A 21,681-nucleotide genomic window follows, 5' to 3' on the forward strand; every position below is an offset into this window, starting at 1 on the left:
AGTGTTTAAATATAAATTGTAATAGATTTTGTACAAAAAATAATATTTAGAAGAATATGAATATGATAGTTTGTTGTTGTAGTAAGATAAAGAAAAGAAAAATTACCAAAGATAAAAATAAAATAAAAAAACAGAAAAGAAAAAGAAAATTGAAAAGAAGGGATTGGTATGAAACTAGCGACTTTTCCTTAACATAACCGCTAGCTTCGTAGCGACTCCCCATGAGGTAGATCGTTACTAAAGAACCGATCATATCATTTTCTTTTTTTTTTTTTCTTTTTCCATTGAATTTTTGACATGGATTATAAGAAAATTTTCACTAAAAATACATTTTGTTGAACATGAAGATGATAGTCTTGTGCTGTGGTATGGGAAAAACAAAAATTTAACACATAAAATAAATAAAATTAATGGTTAGACGCAGGGAAACACAACCCAAAACTCATACTTTTGGGAAGGCACAATGCATAGCAGAAGCATTGGAGGCCCATAAGGTTTAGAGTTTAGGGGCATGCAGATAGTAATGGGCGAATAGTAGCGAGTTGTAAAAACAATACCTTGAGTTCGGCGTGTTTCACTGTCCGGTGCACTGGAATTTTTTTTTTTGCCTCGCCGCATCGCGGTGGAGAAATTATATATATACTAAAAGAGAAAATGAACTAAAACATTGTTCATAAGCACAGTGTTGTTCTGGTTTTACCCCCTGTTTTTCCCTTTTTCAACTTTGCCATTTTGCCTTGCTATCAAGTGCAGCAGCATTCTCAAACACGTGAGATTTCGTTCCATCGACACTTCCTGCCTACTCCCCCCTCTCACTCTTGCTCACTGCTCCATGCTGCTTTATCTCCTTGGTCGCTCACAATCATCGCAAAAAACCTCAAACCATCAAATCCATTTTCACAATTTCTCTCAGAATCGACGCTTTTCTCTCGCTCATCGCTTCATCGTCAACAAATCTCAACCGCAGCCACACTACAAGCCCATCTAGACAGAAAACCCATGAAGAAATCTTGGTTATCGGCTGACAATCGGACTGCAACATTGTCTTAACTCACCCCACCATCAGCAGATTCTAGCTTCAAACCCTCTCCGACCCTTCTACCCAAAAGCCTTCTCACCGATTTGTCATCAGGTAAGATACTGGAGTTTTCATTTGGCATTTGATTGAAGTTTTCTGTGCATAAAATAAGAAAACAAACTCAAACCCCCAAACTAACATATAAAATTCTACAAATTCTCTTACACTTAATCAAATCAATCTCAAGTGTTAAGGTTTTAGGGTTTCGGTCTTCAAATTCGGCAAATTATTTCCGTCTGAACACCAGGGACAAAATTGTTGTTTGGTTGTCAAGAAAATATGTAAAAAAATGATATTCTTCTCAACATATTTAGATAATTTCGTTGGATAAATTCATCCATGCACCTTAAATTTTATGCTTGCTTAGTATATGTTTTCATAATTAGATCATATCAAGTTCCATTCATGTCCGCTTCTATTCCTAAGAGCTCGTCTTTTGTCAATGGCGACAACGGAGGCTAGGCCTGAAGCCAAACCAGAACCAAAAGAAATTGAAAGAGTTCTGAACCTCTTCTCAAATACAAGGTAATTAAAACTAAAATATCCTTTTTATGAACACCAATCAACTTCTTTGCCCGCTAGGTCCATTGTTCTTCATTTTGCATGTCTTTCCAAGGATATTTGAGGATAGAGATTTAATACTCCTCAATTTGGGATTTATGTGTTGTAGATTTTGCAACAGCAGTTCCATGGGAGGCAGGGAAGTTGTTGGTGATGGAGAGGGTGAAGGTTGCTTCACCTAAGGCCATGGAAATGAGGGTAAAAGTCAAATATACCTTAATTTATCACACTAAACTCTACATCTACCAAAGGTCAGCAATAATAGCTACTACATACATATAATATACATAATATATACATATATGTGTGTGTGTGTGTGTGTGTGTGATTTTATATGATTAAACTTTGAGAATTGCATATTTGTAAACTACGAGTAGAGTTTTCTAGGCACATTTACTTCAAGTGAATACATTGGTGTTCATTATGGCTGTCTTTCCAAAATTAAGCCCCTTGCTCAGTTGGACAAAGTTTGCATCCTCAGTTGTGCCATACCGACAGGTTTAGTGTCCTACTCAATGCTTTAGAGGCTTGAATTATGCATCCTAAACTGATACTACATATTGATTCGTTTGCATTATACTGGATATTTTGTTTTTTAATATCAAGTTTGGGTGCCTCTCTAAATGTAGCTAAACGAAAAATTATCCTCATTTGCTATTTATTGGCCTTGCTGTAAGTTTGGAGAAACTTTCTTGATCCCACATTCTTTGTTCTAATAAATTGCGTTTATTTTCTTTTCCGTATTTATACTGATACATGCATGATTAGGCTACTGAAGGTGCAAGAATTTCTAAGGCACGACTGAGTATTGGGGTGGAGTCGGTGGACTTGAAACCCAAAAGGTTTGACGAAGGTTTTTATTTTTTTATTTTTTACATTTGGATTTGGATTTGGTTTAACAGGTAATTTAGTGGAAAAACACATAAACATATTTTTGCTTAAACATTTTTTTCCTGGTCATAACTAAGAAATTTGGGGTAAATGAATTTGTGAATTCGAGTGACAATGACAAACCAGTGCACGAGATGAAAAATGATTTGCTATTGTTATTATGTGTTGGACATGTCAACATAGATAGTTAATTAACTTTAACTTATATTTTTATTTTCTTCTGCTTCTCATTTACCCAAGTCTACAATGTACATGCAACTAAGGAGAAGACTGAGACATCAACCAGTGTAGAAGCTCCTGATAAGACTAATTGCAGATAGCACTACAAATGAGCACCACAAATTTAAGCTTGATGTTGGTATGTGATTTCCACTCCATCTTTTTTTTTTTTTAATGTCAGTTTAATTTTCAAACCTTTTGTACGTATAAAGTAATTCTCCACATAATTGAATAATGACCTTTTTTTTTGTTTCTCTTTTTCGACCTCCATCAATTCATTGGTTAAATAGATGTTTTCTATATATATGAAAACGGTTTTGATAGGCACCAAAAGTTTGGCCATAATAATTTGTCGTTACAGTTAGTAAGATTAATGTAACATCCCACATCGACCAACGGAGAGGGGGTGATGTGCCTTATATGTACATGCCCACTTCCATATAGCACAAGGCATTTTGGGAACTCACCGGCTTCGGTTTCCATCGGAACTCCTAAGTTAAGCGAGTTCGAGCGAGAGCATTCCTAGGATGGATAACCCACTGGGAAGTTCTCGTGTGAGTTTCCATAAACAAAACTGTGAGGGCGTGGCCGGGGCCCAAAGCGGACAATATCGTGATACGGCGAAGCCGAGACTGGGATGTGACAGAATGGTATCAGAGCCACTCTGCCGTGTGGTGCGAGTGTATCGACGAGGACGTCGGGCCCCTAAGAGGGGTGGATTGTAACATCACACATCGATCAACGGAGAGGGGGTGATGTGCCTTATATGTGCATGCCCACCTCCATATAGCACAAGGCATTTTGGGAACTCACCGGCTTCGGTTTCCATCGGAACTCCTAAGTTAAGCGAGTTCGAGCGAGAGCATTCCTAGGATGGATAACCCACTGGGAAGTTCTCGTGTGAGTTTCCATAAACAAAACTGTGAGGGCGTGGCCGGGGCCCAAAGCGGACAATATCGTGATACGGCGAAGCCGAGACTGGGATGTGACAGAATGGTATCAGAGCCACTCTGCCGTGTGGTGCGAGTGTATCGACGAGGACGTCGGGCCCCTAAGAGGGGTGGATTGTAACATCACACATCGATCAACGGAGAGGGGGTGATGTGCCTTATATGTGCATGCCCACCTCCATATAGCACACAGCATTTTGGGAACTCACTAGATTCGGGTTCCATCGAAACTCCGAAGTTAAGCGAGTTTAGGCGAGAACATTCCTAGGATGGGTGACCCATTGGGAAGTTTTCGTGTGAGTTCCCAGAAACAAACCGTGAGGGTGTGGCCGGAGCCCAAAGTGGACAATATAGTGCTATGGCGGAGCCAAGACTGGGATGTGACAATTAATGATTTAATGGGGTTGTGTTTAATTTTTTTTGTAGTTTAAATTAAAGGGTTGAGCTTGATGGCTTTACTTTTTTTCTTTTTTGTCTTTCCTTTGCTGCATTATGTGTGAAATTCAAATGCGTTCTTCAATTTTTTTTTTTCTTTAGTTTTTTGGAGTTTTCTTGTGCTAAGTTTGGTTTTTTATGGTGAGTTCTCAACACGGTTTTGCTTATTTTTTTGTCTTCAAATATAAGTTATTAGATGCTTTTCTTTGTTTTTCTCTAATTTTTAAATTTATTTTTTTGCTATTTAGTGTGAGAAAATGGCTTCAAAATTGGAATTTCCATTATGTGGGCAAAGGAAAACAGGAAGAGAACACCAATAGTGGTGATCATGAAGAATCCCGTCTTTGCAGTGGGGTGGAAATCGACGGTCTATGTGATATCCCACATCGCCCAGGGGAGTGATCCTTAAATGTATATTCACATCTTTACCTAGCACGAGACCTTTTGGGAGCTCACTGGCTTCGAGTTCCGTAGGAACTCCGAAGTTAAGCGAGAAGGGGGCTAGAGCAATCCTATGATGGGTGACCAACTGGGAAGTTACTCGTGAGTTCCCAAAAACAAAACCGTGAGGGAATGGTAAGCCCAAAGCGGACAATATCGTGCTACGGTGGTGGAGCGGGCTCGGGAAGTGATCCGTCCCAGGCCGAGATATGACAAATTGGTATCATAGCCTAACCCTGGCTGCGAGTGTGCCAACGAGGACGTCGAACCCCTAAGGGAGGGTGGATTGTGACATCCCACATCGCCCAGGGGAGTGATCCTTAAATGTATATTCACATCTCTACCTAGCACGAGGCATTTTGGGAGCTGACTGGCTTCGGGTTCCGTAGGAACTCCGAAGTTAAGCGAGAAGGGGGCTAGAGCAATCCTATGATGGGTGACCCACTGGGAAGTTGCTCGTGAGTTCCCAAAAACAAAACCGTGAGGGAATGGTAAGCCCAAAGCGGATAATATCGTGCTACGGTGGTGGAGTGGGCTCGGGAAGTGATCCGCCCTGGGCCGAGATGTGACAGTCTATGTACAACATTTAGCCTAGTTTATAACAGCAAGGGTCAAAATGAAGAACCAATGACATGGGGATTTGTTTAATTTTATCAAGTTTTGTACTGAGGTAAAACTCCCCCCATTTAACATAGTTTTAAATGCTGATTAGTATGTGTGTAAATAGGATTGTGAGTATGATTGTATATATGTAGTAGTAGAATTAGAAACATTGTTGTAATTATGTGTAACTAGAGTTGTAAACCCGCAGCATCACGTGGGCTTTTTTGCTTGTAATCCACTAATTTCTCTATCTCATAATACTTTCCGCTTTTCTATTTTCCAACACGAAACGCTAACAAAAACAAGGATACTTGTATAGCGAAAGCAGAATCTAAAAATATAAAAAATTCAGGGCTAGCCCTGAGGGTAGTCGGGGTAGGCAGTCGCCTAGGGCCCCCAAGTTCGGGGGCCCCAATTTTTTTTATACATCATGTATATAAGATATAAATACAGGAAACGTAAAACACATCACAATTACTTTGTTGGTGTAGTGGAAACGATTCCACTCCGTTTTCTTTAATGGTCCCAATGGGCCAAAATCCTTTTTTTTTTTTTTTTTCCTTTTGCTTTTGAAAGTAATCTCCAAAAACAAACAAACAAAAATCATAGAAGGGGTGAGATTATACATACATACATATATATATATATATATATATATGTGTATATAAAGGGAGCACCCCAAAATAGTGAAACACTTAAAATATCATAAATTACCCCTTAAAAATTTTAAAATTACAAGAATTAAAAGGAGTTAAAATAATTCAACAAATATTAATTTTGAATGAATTTAAGATTTTCAACTTTAGAAAAGAGAAAAAAAAAAAAAAAAAAAAAGCTTCACGTTAGTTGGTGGTTTATGTTTAACTTCTTATTTATGTTCAAAAATATTTTAAATAAAAATTGTATAAATAGAAAAAACTTGAATTTCTTAAATAAAAAAAAATACAAAGGCCAATTGTTACACACCTACACGTGTGACAAGTGACTAGTGAAATTAATGGCCCCATGTCCAAATGCATTTTTTTTTCTTTTGCTTTTGAAAATAACCTAAAAAATAACAAAAACCAGAATAATCATAACTTTGTAATATTTTTGCTTTCAACTTCCCAGCCTTTCTCTTCTATTGAATTTTTAACCAACTATCACTTGGTCCTGAAGATTGTAATTCGAGGTAACCAAAACTTTGAATTTAAATTTTCATTTTCAATAATTTATTGTTAAACTAGGTTATTCTACAATTTGATTCGCTAGTGTAATGTTGATTTTAGAAAGAACACAAGAGAACCACTTGGCATTGTTGAATTATTATATTCGTCAATCAAGTTTTGTTGTTTTTTACTCTCTTGATCATCAAGTTTTATTACTCTTCACCCTCAATCTTAGACTCTTAACTACAAACACTTAGTGCATTTGCGTTTAAAGACATGTGACATGTAATATTTAAGTAATATTAGTATATTTGTTTCATTTTGATATTAATTTTTAATAATATTCGATGAAGAAATATACTTTTTATGTAATAGTGAATTCTTTTTACTACATACCAATATACAAAGAGTCGAAGGTCCGAGAACTTTAGGGCCCCACTTTGAAGGCTCGCCTAGGGCCCCCAAATTCTCAGGGCCAGTTCTGAAAAAATTCAAAGGTCTTACATATGGATGTACATTTCCTTTCACCTTAAGCAATGTTGTTATAGCTGCTTTAGTGTACATTATCTTTACCAAAAAAAAAAAGAAAAGTATACATTATCCTCAGAATCTTTACTATTAGAATGTCGGAATTTCATTTTGGGATTTCAAGGCTTCACTAAAAATAACAAGACTAGAAAACTTCTAAAACAAAAACAAATTCAAAACTGACTTGAAAAATTTTTGCGATAACATTAGTAGGTTAAATAATCAATTATTAGGAAAAATGAGAGAAGTGATATTAATGTAAATTTTTTTTAGTAGGCATTAGTAAGTTAAATAGTCAGTCATTATGAAAAATGAGAATTAATGAGGTCGATCAAATCGGCTCCAGAGTACATAAATATAATAGATTTTCTTCCACTACTACAAAATAATATGTGATACTAATATACATATTGTGATGTGTGTAAGATAAAATAAATCGATGTGTTGTTACATTAGTGAATTGACGAATTTTCTAATTCTTATGAACCTTCTTTTGATAGTAAACACGAATACCACCACGTATAAGGCTTCTTAGATGCTTCTAATCCTCACCTCTTGATCTATATTTGTCAAGCCAAAATCCCTCCATCCACCTCCTAATTTGGGTGAATATCAATTATTTAATTATCTTTTTTATAATTAAATAATTATAACTTCTCCCACAAAATTGGACTGGCATCCTCTCAATCACAAACACCGCAAATATTTATTTTTCGGAACGATGAGTAGTTTTTTGAAATGTTTAAAAAACTTTGAACTAATTTAAAATCACTTTAAAGCATGAATGCATGCCAGTTTCAAACGACCAAGTCGAGTGGCCTTACGCGCCTGAATTTAATTAATATTTTCTTCGTCTGATCCAAATAAAGATCCTTCGTCTCGTCCAAATATAGACATTGATACAATAGGGGGCTCGAAAGACCTTGAGCGACACATCGTAGTTATTTGTAGTTTTGTACTTCATTTTTTTTATAGTAAATATTTTTTTAACAACAGTATTATTTATAATAAGGGAGAGTATGAAGACTTAGACTCGTAATAGGCGAGCACCAATGTGGTTCAATTTCATTATTTGGCGAAAATCGAATTTAAAACCTCTCACTTGTAATTGAAGAAGAATACCACTAGACAGTAGCAGAAATAAAATATAATTTGGAAAAAAACATGAAATTATATGTAATCTGAGTTTACAAAAAGAGTAATGTTATTCTTACCATAATTTTTTATCATATTTCTTTACCATCTTAGATGGCAGATGAGTTGGATAAACTATATCATTTAATTTCAATTTTTTTATTAATTAAAATACTTAAATAATTTTAGGTGGAAGATTGAGACTATACCACAATCATTATTTAATTAACAATATTTTTATTAATTATTGATTAACATTTTGATTAAATGTTAATTAATTTAGATGATATGGTTGTTTAACTCATTTACCACCTAAGATGGTAAAAAAATGCGGTATAAAATTGTGATAGGAATAACATTATTGTTACAAAAATCTAAGTGGTATCACGTGGGTTCCACACGTTGTCTTCATATCTCACCTGCAAACGGAAGAGAGTCCAGTCGAGCAGGTCCTCTCCACTCCACGGTGACTGAGGTTTGTACGGAAGCACTCTGTTCGGCGAGAGAGAGAGAGGGAGAGAGAGCAATGTTACAGTTCCCGGGGTTCATGAAACAGTACCCGTGGTCAACAAGGACCATACCGACGTCGTTTCTGCTTCCAACCCAATGGCCCCAACCCCATAGTGAGGAGCTCCTCCTCGCCATGGAGGAGTCCGATTTCGAAGAGAAGGTGCTTTCAGAAACTTCATTTTTTTTCATTTACATATCTAATTTTCCTTTATGGGTATGTCGAATTGCCCCTGATTTCGACCTAATTGAAATTTTAATCCAAAGAATAAAGAGGGAAAATATCCAATTGCTTGAAATTATGAAAAAAGACCCTAATTTGAATCCTAATAAGATCTAATTTTGAAGGAAAGACCCTAATTTTGTAAAATTGTAACTAAAGTAAGGATTTTTATTGTGTTCATCATTTGAATTGTCTGTAGGCTAAGATATGCCTGTAAAGCTTTACAAGTTTTGTTTGGTTACTTGGATGCACCTTGTTGCAAGTTCAGTCTTTTGGTTCTCCTGAAAGAAAATTGGTTTTGAAACGTTTCGTTTTTTTTATCGTATAAGCTGTGTGAGTTCTTCTGCTGATCAGATTTGTATCGTAAAGTGTTTGTTTTGGTAACATTTTATGCCTTTTGCTAAAGATCTAGGTCAAGTTATGAAAGGTTCAGGTTGTTGGGTCATTTCGAGACTTGGCATCGTTAAATGTCAGTGTACTCGATTCAAATCCTCACTGGTATGTGGGTCTCTTTGGGAGTGTATAGTTCTCCAATTTGACTCGGGAAATCATGTGTTGGTGGTGAAGAATGCCACTCCCTTTGGGAAGGATGCTACTCGGTGATATCTGCACTAAATCAGAAACGGGGTCAAATTTCAAGGTCTTTCGAGTAAGAAAGAGCTCAGTGTTTTGGTATTTCCAGTAATAAGAAGCGGAATTTGTGTGTATATCATGAGTTACATTACTCTCTAACCTTAGGAACTCACAAAAAAAATTACTTTCATCGTTGGGTAGTTTTTCAGCGTGAGGTGCTATTTTGGGATTCTTGTGAGTTACAGCCTTGAAGATTGGGGATTGTAAAGTGTAACAAACTAGAAGAACAGACACCGTGTTCAGAATTGGTTGTTTGAGTAGCAAAACCTCAAGGAGAAAGACGAATAGTTTGAGGTGTATGATATACTCTATGGGACAGACAACTTGATCATTACACTATCAATTCCACAAGGCCAACTGGGTTTCTCAACCCCGGTTGCCTACAGAAAAGTTTGAAGTCCATCCTTTTTGAAATTGCATCTTCTCAAGATATATTTGCATAAAGATTTAGCTCGAACCCAAAGATGGGGTAATGTTTGAATTGAGCAGGATGGAGGCACATGTCACATGGGACAGCCTAGTTCTTCTGAGAGTCGGATTCATGGCCAAACGATATAACCTTAAGTTGCCTAGAAACGAAAACATTGGATCTGTGCTGGTTCAAGTGTCTTGAAACTAAAAATAGGGATGTTATTGTATTTTAGCACGTATATTTCTTCTCTTGTTTAAGTTGGCAGTCTTATGAGTTAATTGTTGCAGTGCAGTGAAATCAGAAAGAGTAGCAGCACCATGGCCGTTATTGGGAAAACCGCTGTCGACAACGATAAAGAAGACTATGACAACGATCCAGACGACGATGATGTAGACAATGCAGAGGATTCCGAAGGTGAAGAGTTTGAGCAGGAAACCACTTGAAATTGCTGACAGCGATACCCCTTGTTGTGTTTCCGTTTGGACGGCCACAAGCCTGCATCGAATGCGGCATTATCTTTACGTGTATCCTCATACATTAGCTTAAACAAATTTGCTGAACTAAGCCACTTCCCTGTTCCCTCTATTGATAAAAGATAAAGTCTCTGCCTTTTGTGTTTCTCTGTCATTTTTCATGGCCCTTAATTAATAGTAAAACATATCCTTAAGTTAGAGAGATGTCCTAAAGATATTGTTAATCAATCTATCTATCTATCTATTATATATATAAAGAGGGAAGAAAAGGTGAATAGAGCTTTGGTGTCACCAAGCTTCAACAAAAAGGCCCCCAAAACAAAAAAACTTCAAAGGCATCTCAAAATAATGCATCAAATAAGATAGGGGTATTTTTGTCATTTTAATAGTTTTTTTAAATAATTAATTATTTTATGGTTTTTTTTTTTTTTTTAATTAGTATCTCACAATAAGTTAGTAATAATTTCATTGTCTATTGGTGAGGGTGTGGGTAAGGGGTGGGCTAGATTAGGTCCCAGGTTCAAGGCTTGGTGTGGGTGGGAAAAAAAAAAAAAAGAAAAAAAGCTAGCAATAATTTGATTCAATTTTTCTATTTCTAAATATGTTCAAAACATCTTAAGAGACGTGTAATGCCTGTTATAAAAAAAATCATTCACACGCGGATAATAATGTGATTAAATTAGTTGTCAAATGATTGTTTTTTTTTTTTTTTTTTTGTAACAAACGATATTATCTATACTAAGGGGAAGGGAGGCGGGTTTAGCCTTACAATAGGCTAACAACAATGATCACTCAGTCGTTTATTAAATATTATTTTCTCTATTTTAAACATGTTCAAAACATCTTAAGATGCATGTAATGCCGGTTATAAAAAAGGTCTTTCGCATGCGGATAATAATGCGATTAAATTACTTGTTAAATGATTGTTTTTTTTTTTTTTAACAAACAATATTATCTATACTAAAGGGTGGGCTCAGCCTCACAATGGGCTAGCAATAATGTGATTCAATCAATTGTTTATTAAATATTATTTTATCAATTCTTAATATAAATTCTATAGAGATCAATTTTATTATGTGAATTCAACTGTTTTAATTGGTTTATGAGGGGTTTCTTCTAGCATGATCTAAGATTATTCATTTACTTCAAATATTTGACTTTCCTTTTGTCAATTTACACATATATATACATTTAAAACGCGTAAGTTGCACATAGCACTTCGTGATTCAAACAATGTCTTTTGCATGTGCGTAAGCGCGTGCATGGAGGCTAGTATATGTTAATGGAGTTGCAATAAATTAGGTCCATGGGTGGATCCTGGAAATTTTATTTTTGTCGTTTTTGTGGGGACGGGTTGGACTAGCCTGACAATCTTTTTCATGACTCATTAATCCGACAAAAAACGACATGAAAATAATGAGTTTCAGGTCACTTGTTAACGAGTCGGGTCATTATCGGGTAACCCGTTAATGTTGATTGTTTTCGGGTTTCCTATTAAGAACCCAACAAGATATCATTATCATTTGCATGATCTAGACATTAGGCAAGGTAATTTCTTGTATGACCTATTAATTCGAAACGAAATGTCACGACCCATTAACAAATCAAGACGTTATTGTGTCACCTGCTAAAAACCCGTTAAGATAACAGGTTTTACATGACAAGCCCTGTTAAGATAACGAATATGATGTGAAAACGACATGAACACAACAAGCACGACGCATTTGCCAAACTATGTTTGTAAATAAAATTTGATTTGCTGGAACTACTTATGGCCTAGTAGTATTTTTCTTTATTTATAAGTGAGTTTTTATGTTTGAATCTTGTAAATGACGAGCACGATACTAATCTATTGCCTCGCTTTCTTACGTGTAAATGTAAAGTTGTATTAAAAATTGGGAAATGCTATTAGCACTCCATAAATCTCATTTTACACTCCAAACTTTCTATAATTAGAAATAAAATTATACTTATGAGGAGTGTAGAATGAGATTTTAGAGTGTTAATAACAGTTCCGTTAAATTTGATGCATTGCATATTCTTATTCAATTTGCAAATGGCAATATAATAAAGCGAAATTTTTGTTTGGTGGGAATAAATTACTTATTTTGAGTTGTTCTATTCCAAAAACGTTGTATCCAAGTTCCGTGATAACAATATTATCTTATTAAATATCAACTTCGTTGTGAAGGTAGCGGCATAGAGAATAATGGAGGACAGGAAAGAGAGTAACTTGTTCTCTAAATAATACAAAAATTAATAGGAAAGATCTTATAGACCTCGAAGAATTTTTAATTTATTTCTACTTAAGATTTATATAATCACACAAGTGCTAATATTGTTCAAAACAAACTTTTTATTTTAGTGTTTATTTTGACGAAGCCGATAAGGTAGATGAGAACCCTTTGTTGGCCAACTCTATATTTAAGCGATCAACACTAAGTTTCAATTCATAGGTTATTTGTGCAAAATTTTGGCCAAGTCAAAGGTGATTGAGACATTAATTTAACAAAATAAGTTGACCAACACAACGTTTCTAAACGCTAAAATTTCATGACGTGAATTAAATGCATGAATTGTCTGCATTGAATTGATCATTTAATAAGGATAATATATGAATGGAGACTTAAAAATTAGACAATTTAGATTGCTGTAAAACAACCCAAAAACATTGTATGTTCTTTAGTTTTTTTTTTTTTTTTTTTTTTGAGCAAACGATATTATCTACACTAAGTGAAGATGTTGGGATTAGCCTGGCTAGCAGTAATATAGTTCAAATTCATTTTTAGCGAGAATCTGTTCTTAATTATCAATTTCCTGAAATTACTTGTTAAGTCAATATTTTACCGTACTCTGGCGTAACGCTTATATAATATTAGGCTCTGGAAGCCCTCCAAAGGTTACTCCAACTCACAAAGTTCCAATTTTTGGGACACTTGAATGTGAAGCAGCCCTCAAGGCAAGTTGTCGCTTTTAAAAGCCATTCCTCCTACTTAGGAGGACCAACTGGCCAGCCCTCAAGGCAAGTTGTCCCTTTTAAAAGTCATTCCTCCTACTTGAGGACCGACTGGCCAGCCCTCAAGCCAAGTTTGAATAAAGATATATTCGTTTTAGCTTTCCTGGCAACAGCTAAGAAGGTTCATCTCCTAATTATCATTAATTATTTAATTTCATTTTAAGGCCGTATTATGACTCTTAATTTTCATTCCAATTCCCCTTAATTTCAGCGCGCATGCGTTTTGGGAATATTCCTCACGGGCCCGCAGCCAAAACGACATCTGGTTCCATGTGAAACGCCACAACCACCTGCACATTAAAGAGATAAACAATAATTAGCACAGCAAATCAAATATTAATATATTATCAACAAAATAGGTGTAACAGAAACGTTACGTGTCAACGGCGGACCGACTTTAATTGGACTACCTTGTTCTGAACAAACTGTGAGCGCTACGTGGCACGCACGGAGGGCATGCTGCTGACAAGACAGCGCTGACTTAACGGCGACAAACGGAATCCAAACGATTGGCCCAACGAATTCAAGTACAACTGTGTTTTTCTTGTCATTATATACCAAACCACCTCGAAAAATGTATAAAAAATAAAAATAAAAAAAAATAAAAAAAAAGAAAATTAAAATTCCTTCTTTCGACAAACCCAATCACCCCTTGTAATTTGTATTTTAAAATGTATTTTAGATTAATTACGTCATCTAGGTTCTCTGTGGGAAGCTCCGAGCATACGACATGTCGCAGTGAGGAACGTGTTGGTGGTGGTGGTAGTGACGATACTGCTGATAATGATGAACATACGACATGTCGCAGGGCTTGCTCCTCTGAGTGTGGACATGGCAAGGATAGTAGCGGACTCGTCCGGACCCTCTCTGATATCCGGCGCGGTGTCCAGCCGGCGGCGAGACTTGAGGCGAAACGCACCGTCTTGGTGGCGAAACGAAACGTTTCGGAGGCGAATCGGTCGATGAGAAGAGCGATTTCGAAGGGGACGAGTCGCCGCCGCTCGTAGCAGTGGACATCGGAGGCGAGACTTGCTTCGGGGACTTCGGTGGCGCGAGAATGGCTCTGATCTTCAGAGCACGAGGCAGAGAAGAAGCTCGATCGTACTCTTCCATGATATTCGTCAAATCCTCGTCGGACTTTACGGCAATCAAGGTCTCCAAATCTCCGTTCGGCAATGGACACTTCAATTCCACAGAGTAGCCACAGAACTCCTTAAGCTTCTCCATTAGCTCTGAACACACAGAAAAAACTCAAAATCAGCATCGAAATTCAAACGAAGCAACTGAAATCGAGTAAAAAAATTCAAGAAATCAAGCAAGAATCGAAAGAAAAAGATCGAATCGAAGACGATCGAACGCACCTGTACATGTAATGGAGGAATCGACGGCGAGGACGCGGTTGTGGCCGCCGACGTATCGGAGCGTGCCGTCGGAGTGGCGGGGGAGGATTTTACCACCATAGCTGCAGAGGATCTTCAACGGTTCAGGTGCTTTGTTGAGGTCCATGGCTTTTCGACTGTTTCGGTTTTAGAGAGAAAAGCTGCTGTTTGGTTACAGAGAGAGAGAGAGAGAGAGAGAGAGCTGCGAGAGAGAGGAGAGAGAAGGGTTTTGGTTTTGGAGGAGAAGAGGTGCTTAAGGGTTCAAACCCCAGGGAGTGATTTTGTAGAGTATTTATAGATGGGGAGGAGTGACGGTGACGTCAGCGAGAGGCCCACGCGCTAACGAAGGAATACTAATCTCGCGGTTGTTTCCTCTAATTATAATTCATAGTCGTAATTTAATTGTAATTAGTAATTAGCTTTGCCTTTGCTGTTGAATTTCGCTGATTTATTCTTCGGATATTCTTTTTCTTTTTTTCTCATTCGTTGTCAAACAAAAGGCTGCCTGAAATGAAAAAGGATCCTTGTCCAATCTTTTTTCTGAGAATTCTAAGAATTCCGTAATCGTGATTGTTCATCGTACTGCGATTAGAAATCATTCTAAAATTTAAAATTTAAAATTAAATATAAATAGTATCTACTGAAAACTAATCACACAATATAATCACAAAATTCCTAGAATCCTTAGAAAAAAAAATCCAACAATTATCCTTAAAAAAATAATCCGGCGATGATCCTTTTCAAAAGTACTTAAAGCAAGATGGAGTGGGCATCGCTGGGCCCATTTAGGTAGCGGGACCAGTGAGTCATCATAAAAAATAAAGTTACTAATTTTTTAAAATATTTATTTTTCGTATTTTAAAAGAAAAGTGGAAGTGGTTCTTAAATTAAATCGAATTGATTCGGAGGTCACTGGCTCCAAAAGTCCAAAAGGAATCATCACGAAATTGGTAATCTGTTTACATGCCGACAACTGTTAATTTGATGGTTAAGTTGCAATCTTTTGGAAGATTCTCCAGATCTCTCTCACCAAAACTCACCAATAAAATAATTTGGATCTTTACAATTTGATCAAACGGCTACAAACAAGGAGCTCATTTAAAAGTTATAATAATTTTACCCCGTTTGATCAAATTTTAAGAGCTTGGATTAATTAATTTGTAAGCTTTGGTGGAAATCTTTTCTCCCTCCTAGACTTCCACTTAAGAATTTTAAACTTCCTACAGAAGAATCCAATTTCTAAACACCTTTTCGATCCTCGAATCGAATAAGTTAAAGATGGTTAAAAGACATACATCAATAGAGAGTGTTTAAAAATAAAAATGAGCGTGTGAATTACAATACCCAATAAAAATATCATGATATTGAACTGATTTAGATGTGCAATATTATTCTAAGGCTTTTTAGCCAAAATAGTCCCTGAGATTTGCATAACTCCTCACTTTGGTCCCTAAGATTTCAAATCAATAGAAGTGGTCCCTGAGATTGTCCACCATCCATCATTTTGGCCCTTCCGTTAAAAACACCGTTAAGTGTCCCGGAGTTCTTGGCCGGAAGTTTGGGCAATTTTCAAAGCTTCGTAACTCAATCGTTTCTTAACCAAATTCGAACTCATAATATATCAAAATGAAGATAGGAAAGTGAAGAATAAGATTATACCTATTTGGAAGCCCAATGGTTGCCGAAGATTGTCGAAAAATAGCCTCAAAGTTGGCTAGTCCGAGGGAAAACTGGAAAACTCGCTGGAAACTGGGCAAACTTTAAATGTTCATAACTTCTTCAATACTTAACGAAATGAAGTGATTCAAAAACAAAAACCATACTTCTAGACGAGACGAAGATAATGATACCTTTTTCAGCAGCTAACTCACCGTGGTTTGGCTGGAAAATGGCTCGAAAGTGGCTATCTTGGTCTCAAGTTAGCCACTTTCAAGCCTTTTTCTGGCCAAACCACGGTGAGTTAGCCACTGAAAAAAGTACGATTCTCTTCATCTCGTCGAGAAGTATGATTTTTGTTTTTGAATCACTTGATTTCGTTGAGTATTGAAGAAGTTATGAACGTTTAAAGTTTGCCTAGCTTTCGGCGAGTTTTCCAGTTTTCCCTCGAACTAGTCAACTTTGAGGCTATTTTCCGACCATCTCTGGCAACCATTGGGCTTCCAAATAGGTATAATCTTATTCTACACTTTACTATCTTCATTTTGATATATTATGGATTGAATTTGGTTAAGAAACGATTGAGTTACGAAGCTTTGAAAATTGCCCAAACTTTCGGCTAAGAGCTCCGGGACACTTAACGGAGTTTTTAACGGAATGACCAAAATGATGGATGGTGGACAATCTCAATGACCACTTCTATTGATTTGAAATCTCAGGGACCAATGTGAGGAGTTATGCAAATCTTAGGGACCATTTTGGCTAAGAAGCCTTATTCTTATATCATCCTTTTAACTTGATCATTTTTCGAATATTTTTACAATGCAAATTCACATTTTAATATAAACTTGTTTATACCCGTTAGATTAACAGATGCATCATTCTTATTGTGAATAAAAAGATTGACGAAGAGTATAACCATATAAATATTAGCGGGTCCAAGCGCCCTTTCCCTTTACATTCCAAGACCCCTCCTCCATCGGAAGTGACGCAGTTCTCTACTTGAGTATTGTTTACTCTACTTGATTTGTGTCTTGCTCGCTGAGATGAACTAATCGGTGGTCCTTTCTCGGAGTAGTGTTTGATTTTGTTGCCTTGCCTTATGAATGTTGTGGTCGGGTGTTTGCAGTGGTTGAAGTTGTCTTCGCTTTATGCGTTGAGTTCGTGGTCTCGTCTTTTAACAATGACTTTTTATGGTCTCGCTTTATTGGGATGATTTTATGTGGCCTCACATTTTTGCGATGACCTATGTGGTCACCGGTATAAGTCTGTTACGTTTATCGTGTTTTTGTAATAGATTTGTATTGATGACGTTTTGTAGGGGTAGGACAATGTTTGTGGTAGCCGTATAGGGGTTTACTATTGTTTCTTACACTGTGCAAATTTACTCCAAATCAATTTCTTGGTGGAGCTTATGCACCCGATTGGCAACCTCTGCAATTGTTTGTGAATTTTCAATGAAATACTACTCTATCGTTTCTTTCAAAAAAAAAAAAAAAAAAAAAAGATAGTGTTATCCAAACACCTACCCTTATCTTACACACATTTTTGTTAACTTTTTTTCAATTCATTTGATTATATTCATGGATTTTCTTCAATTCATTTAATTCAACGGTAGAAAATTAAAAAAAGATGTATGAGAAATACAAATAGGTGTGTAGATAAAACTACCCTCATTTAAACACCATTGCCTATTTCACTCGTTAACTGGAACCTAAAGTTCACTTTCAGCTCGTTTCAGCTTCGAGAAACTAGGTTCACTGGATTGCTCCCATTAAATAGGAATTGGCACTGTACATGTACCACCGTTAATAACTCCAAAAAAATGGGTAACAATAGAGTCTAAGGAACGAAGATCCTCTCTGGATCCTCTTTGTTACCCTTTAATCATGTTCATTTCTCGCATATTGTGCGGTCAAAAAACATTTTAAATTTTATATTGAAAATTAAATACAAATAATTTCTGATGAAAATTAACTGCACAATTTACGACGAAATTAAAAGACCTTCTAAATTCTCACAAAAGAAGATCCTCATTCAAGTCTAAGGGGTTTAAAATGTCAAATCGAATCTTTTGGTAGTACTAGCAATTGTGGAAGATAAAGAAATTGAATTCAATAATAAAAAAGAGAATGTTCTTAAATAACTAATAGTTATAATTCTGATTCTCCTTTAAATGTTGCTCTTTGAATTCGGCAATAAACTAAATTTAGCAAATTAGAGAATAAATAGAAACACGCAAGACTAAATTGGTTCAACAAAATTTTTGCCTACGTCTAGTTGTGATTTCTCTAAGTAGAAAAATCACGTTTCTTTGATTAACATAAGAGTATATAGTAGAAAAACCACGGTTACTTTTCCCTGTCTTTCTCTCTCGACGATCTCTATTTATCTGCTTGCTTTTTAGCCTTGTCACACTCTATTTATAGTCATTAGACTCTTAATTAGTGACAATATGCGATATCATGCATCAAGATTACCAGATTCCATATTTCATTATGTGTCAACGATGTCCAAAAGGAATAAACGTCAAGAACAAAATATATCACTTTTTCTATGGAATCCTATTCCATAACTTCTACAAATCGAATAGACGTTCGATGCATTGAGACTTAATATTTGCATTATTTTGCTTCCAAACGTGTACGTCGTTTTTGCCACCAGAATCTTCTAGTTTCATTCCTAGTAAGAATGATGTGGTTTTGGTTTTACTACAAATATGTGCATGCATGAACATTGACTTGTACATATTGTCTTTATCATATGGAGAAATATCAAGGAAATTCACTTAAAAGTGAGATTTTTTATGGATTATCTGCCACTTCATAATTTAACTTCAATTTTCGTACTAACATTATAAAATATTGTGCAAAAAACGTGAAGTGGTAGAAAATCCATGAAGAGTCTATCCCACTTTTGAGATCATTCATTAAATAGAAACATAATGAGTGGTAAAATTTTTTTTTTTTAAATATTGTACATAGTTTCTCGTCCTATGAATTTATAATTTATGCATTTGTTTAACCAAGTAAATTCATGAACTAATTAGTTCTTTCAAAAATAGATTGAACATTCTTCAGTGTACTACATTATTATTTTTTATGAACATTTAACGAAAAAAAAAAAAACAGAGAAACATAAAAGTATTGATTTATATATTACATGAGACTGAGACCCATATGAATTTTTACATTGTGTTATCTTATAAATTTAGCGAGTTATAAATTTAGCACATCATCCCTAAGTCAAAACCGGCCAAAAATATTTTTTAACCGAAGTTATTAATTTATTGAGTATTAAATTATCGACGTTCTACTGTATTCAAATTGTATACCATATGTAATCATTCATAAAATAGAAACTTAATGGAAGGTACCAAAAATTAACTTCACCTGCAGTTGTGAATACCCAATAATTTGCTTTTGGATCATTCAAAATTTCATGAGTTGGATACTCCACGAAAGGTTCCATATAAAGAAACAAATGCTTTGACATGGATTTGTCTTTCCATAAATGCATCTAAATTCAGGCGAATTCTCCAAGTAAACTCATATCTCCAAACCCTAGACGATCAGTTCAAATTTCAAACGTCATACCAACTTCTTGTGCATTTTTGTGTGAAAATTTAAGGTGGATCAACAGAAAAGAAGTTTTCACACTCCTCTTATATATAAATAGAATGACAGATGTGAAACGAGTTTACTGTTATCGTGGCGTTTTAAGCCATTAATATAATTCTTGCAAACATACTCCAATGAAAGACCTAATGAGTTTAGCTACAATCGATACGCAAAATGCCTAGTATCCATCACGTTGTACTAGCTGTCAAATACGCTACGGTTTCTCTGAGGCGATTTCATACATGCATGGAAACCTCTCCAACACACAGGCGTGTGTGAGGTAATTGGAGAAGGAGAATAAGGCCAAAGGACACAAGTTCCATGAACATAATTGCCCATTACGTTTGGAGACGTGACATGCGGGGACGTTTTTTCGGTAACAAGCATGAAAGCTAGCGTGGGCATCGACATCATTTCAATTGTTCCATCACCAATATGTTATCTTTTTATTTTATTTTTTTAAAGGGGATAACGATGATAGATTATGATTATTCACTTATTTTGGATACCGAAAAGACTCAAGGTATTTCAATCTTCTTCTGATTACAAGTTTGACTTCTACACCAGCAGCAAGTTTCAAACCTCAAAATTTTAAATTAAAAAAAGCTTTGTAATTCTTCTTTTACCATTAGACCACCAGCTCGTGATTAATATATTATCTTATTTGATTTCGGCCAAATGTTTTCAGTAGCTAAAGGCACAAAAGTTCGGTATTGGTATACGTTGACTAGGGAGGGCCGACGTCCGGTTTGTTTGGATTAAGACCTCAAATTGCATATTTGTAGCAATGAATATTTCATTTCATAATTTAGTCTGATTCAATTTACTCATAAAGGAATCCGTAAGATTGTAATTTTCCAGTTTTGTGGAAAGAAATAAAAGGGTCCAATCTCCGACAGTAAAGTGTATGTCGTTTACTCGTCATACACGCCCATCTTACAGAAGGTTCGACGCGCAGAAGGTAACACCTATTGAGAGGACACGTGGAGGGACGCGTGGCGTCAAGGCAGCCGGCGAGGGATTCTGTTCCTGGGACAGTTTGCTCAGAGTCCGGATCATTGCCGGCCCTGGGATCCATGAATCACCAGTTAAAAATTATTTTAAATATTTTTATTTAAAAATAAATATAAGTATGTATTTAATAAAAATTAACCGTACAATATATAATAAATAAATATAATTTATGAATATCTAGAATCCTCGTAAAAAAGATCAGATGAGGATTATGTTGGATTTCCTCGGACGCGAGGAGCAAACTCCATCCACTGCATTCTTGTGGTGGCAAAAGACTCAAAACTTATAGGGCGAAGGGGAGGTAAGATTCTTTGTGTATGGTCAAGGAGGTGATGGCATTGGTCCACATGACATATGGTTCATAACTCTTTCTGAATTTTTATGTTGTGAGACCGACTGATCAGGTAATCTAGACCGTTTAAAAGAAAGAGAGTCGGACTGTTCAAAAATTTAGTATTTTTGGAGGTGGGGCGGTAGGATGGAATAAAGAGAATCGTAAAAATTAGACTGAGTAGTTCGACTCTCTAGTATTGAACTCTTGGCACAAAAATCCAAAAAATATCTAAATTCGTAGCATCATACAAAGGGGAAGAATTTTGATGGAACTGCTGCGGATGTTTCACTCTAATGAAATTATGAGATTAAAGTTGTAGATTGATTTTTTTTTTTTTGTTTTGGGGGAAGAAAAGGGGGGAGGGTGGTGTTCGATTACTAATCCATGTTTACTCATCCATTTATCTCATATGTGTTGACCAAGATT

The 21,681-nt window shown here is 36.0% G+C and overlaps 2 protein-coding genes across 4 annotated transcripts; one reads left to right on the forward strand and one right to left on the reverse strand.

Annotated features, from left to right (window-relative positions):
• The first annotated feature begins 8,381 nt into the window (after positions 1–8,381).
• LOC137713492 (uncharacterized) lies at positions 8,382–10,383 on the forward strand. The gene is made up of 2 exons (XM_068452791.1): positions 8,382–8,658; positions 10,051–10,383. Exons 1-2 carry the CDS (start codon positions 8,515–8,517, stop codon positions 10,204–10,206), a joined length of 300 nt encoding a protein of 99 aa, XP_068308892.1. The 5' UTR covers positions 8,382–8,514; the 3' UTR covers positions 10,207–10,383.
• Positions 10,384–12,452: 2,069 nt separating this feature from the next.
• On the reverse strand, positions 12,453–14,880 carry LOC137713391 (protein PAL OF QUIRKY-like). 3 transcript variants are annotated; one of them, XR_011065299.1, is made up of 3 exons: positions 14,614–14,880; positions 13,663–14,484; positions 12,453–13,542 (listed from the first exon to the last, which is right to left on the reverse strand). XR_011065299.1 is itself a non-coding variant. In XM_068452682.1 (2 exons), exons 1-2 carry the CDS (start codon positions 14,756–14,758, stop codon positions 13,949–13,951), a joined length of 681 nt encoding a protein of 226 aa, XP_068308783.1. In that variant the 5' UTR covers positions 14,759–14,880; the 3' UTR covers positions 12,453–13,948. The 3 variants fall into 3 exon arrangements, 1 of the variants encoding a protein (XP_068308783.1); XR_011065300.1 differs by having other exon boundaries at positions 13,630–14,484; XM_068452682.1 differs by having other exon boundaries at positions 12,453–14,484.
• Positions 14,881–21,681: the final 6,801 nt, after the last annotated feature.

This window comes from Pyrus communis, chromosome 13 (genome assembly GCF_963583255.1).
Source record: "Pyrus communis chromosome 13, drPyrComm1.1, whole genome shotgun sequence".
In the NCBI taxonomy this organism is placed as follows: domain Eukaryota; kingdom Viridiplantae; phylum Streptophyta; class Magnoliopsida; order Rosales; family Rosaceae; genus Pyrus; species Pyrus communis.

What these genes read in the sequence shown, in the direction of transcription:
- LOC137713492 (XM_068452791.1), top strand. Translation starts at nt 8,515, where the DNA reads ATGTTACAGTTCCCGGGGTTCATGAAACAGTACCCGTGGTCAACAAGG. An exon ending in AGTCCGATTTCGAAGAGAAG is followed by an intron (nt 8,659 to 10,050) that starts GTGCTTTCAGAA and finishes TAATTGTTGCAG; the next exon opens with TGCAGTGAAATCAGAAAGAG.
- LOC137713391 (XM_068452682.1), bottom strand. Translation starts at nt 14,758, where the DNA reads ATGGACCTCAACAAAGCACCTGAACCGTTGAAGATCCTCTGCAGCTAT. An exon ending in TTCCTCCATTACATGTACAG is followed by an intron (nt 14,485 to 14,613) that starts GTGCGTTCGATC and finishes CTGTGTGTTCAG; the next exon opens with AGCTAATGGAGAAGCTTAAG.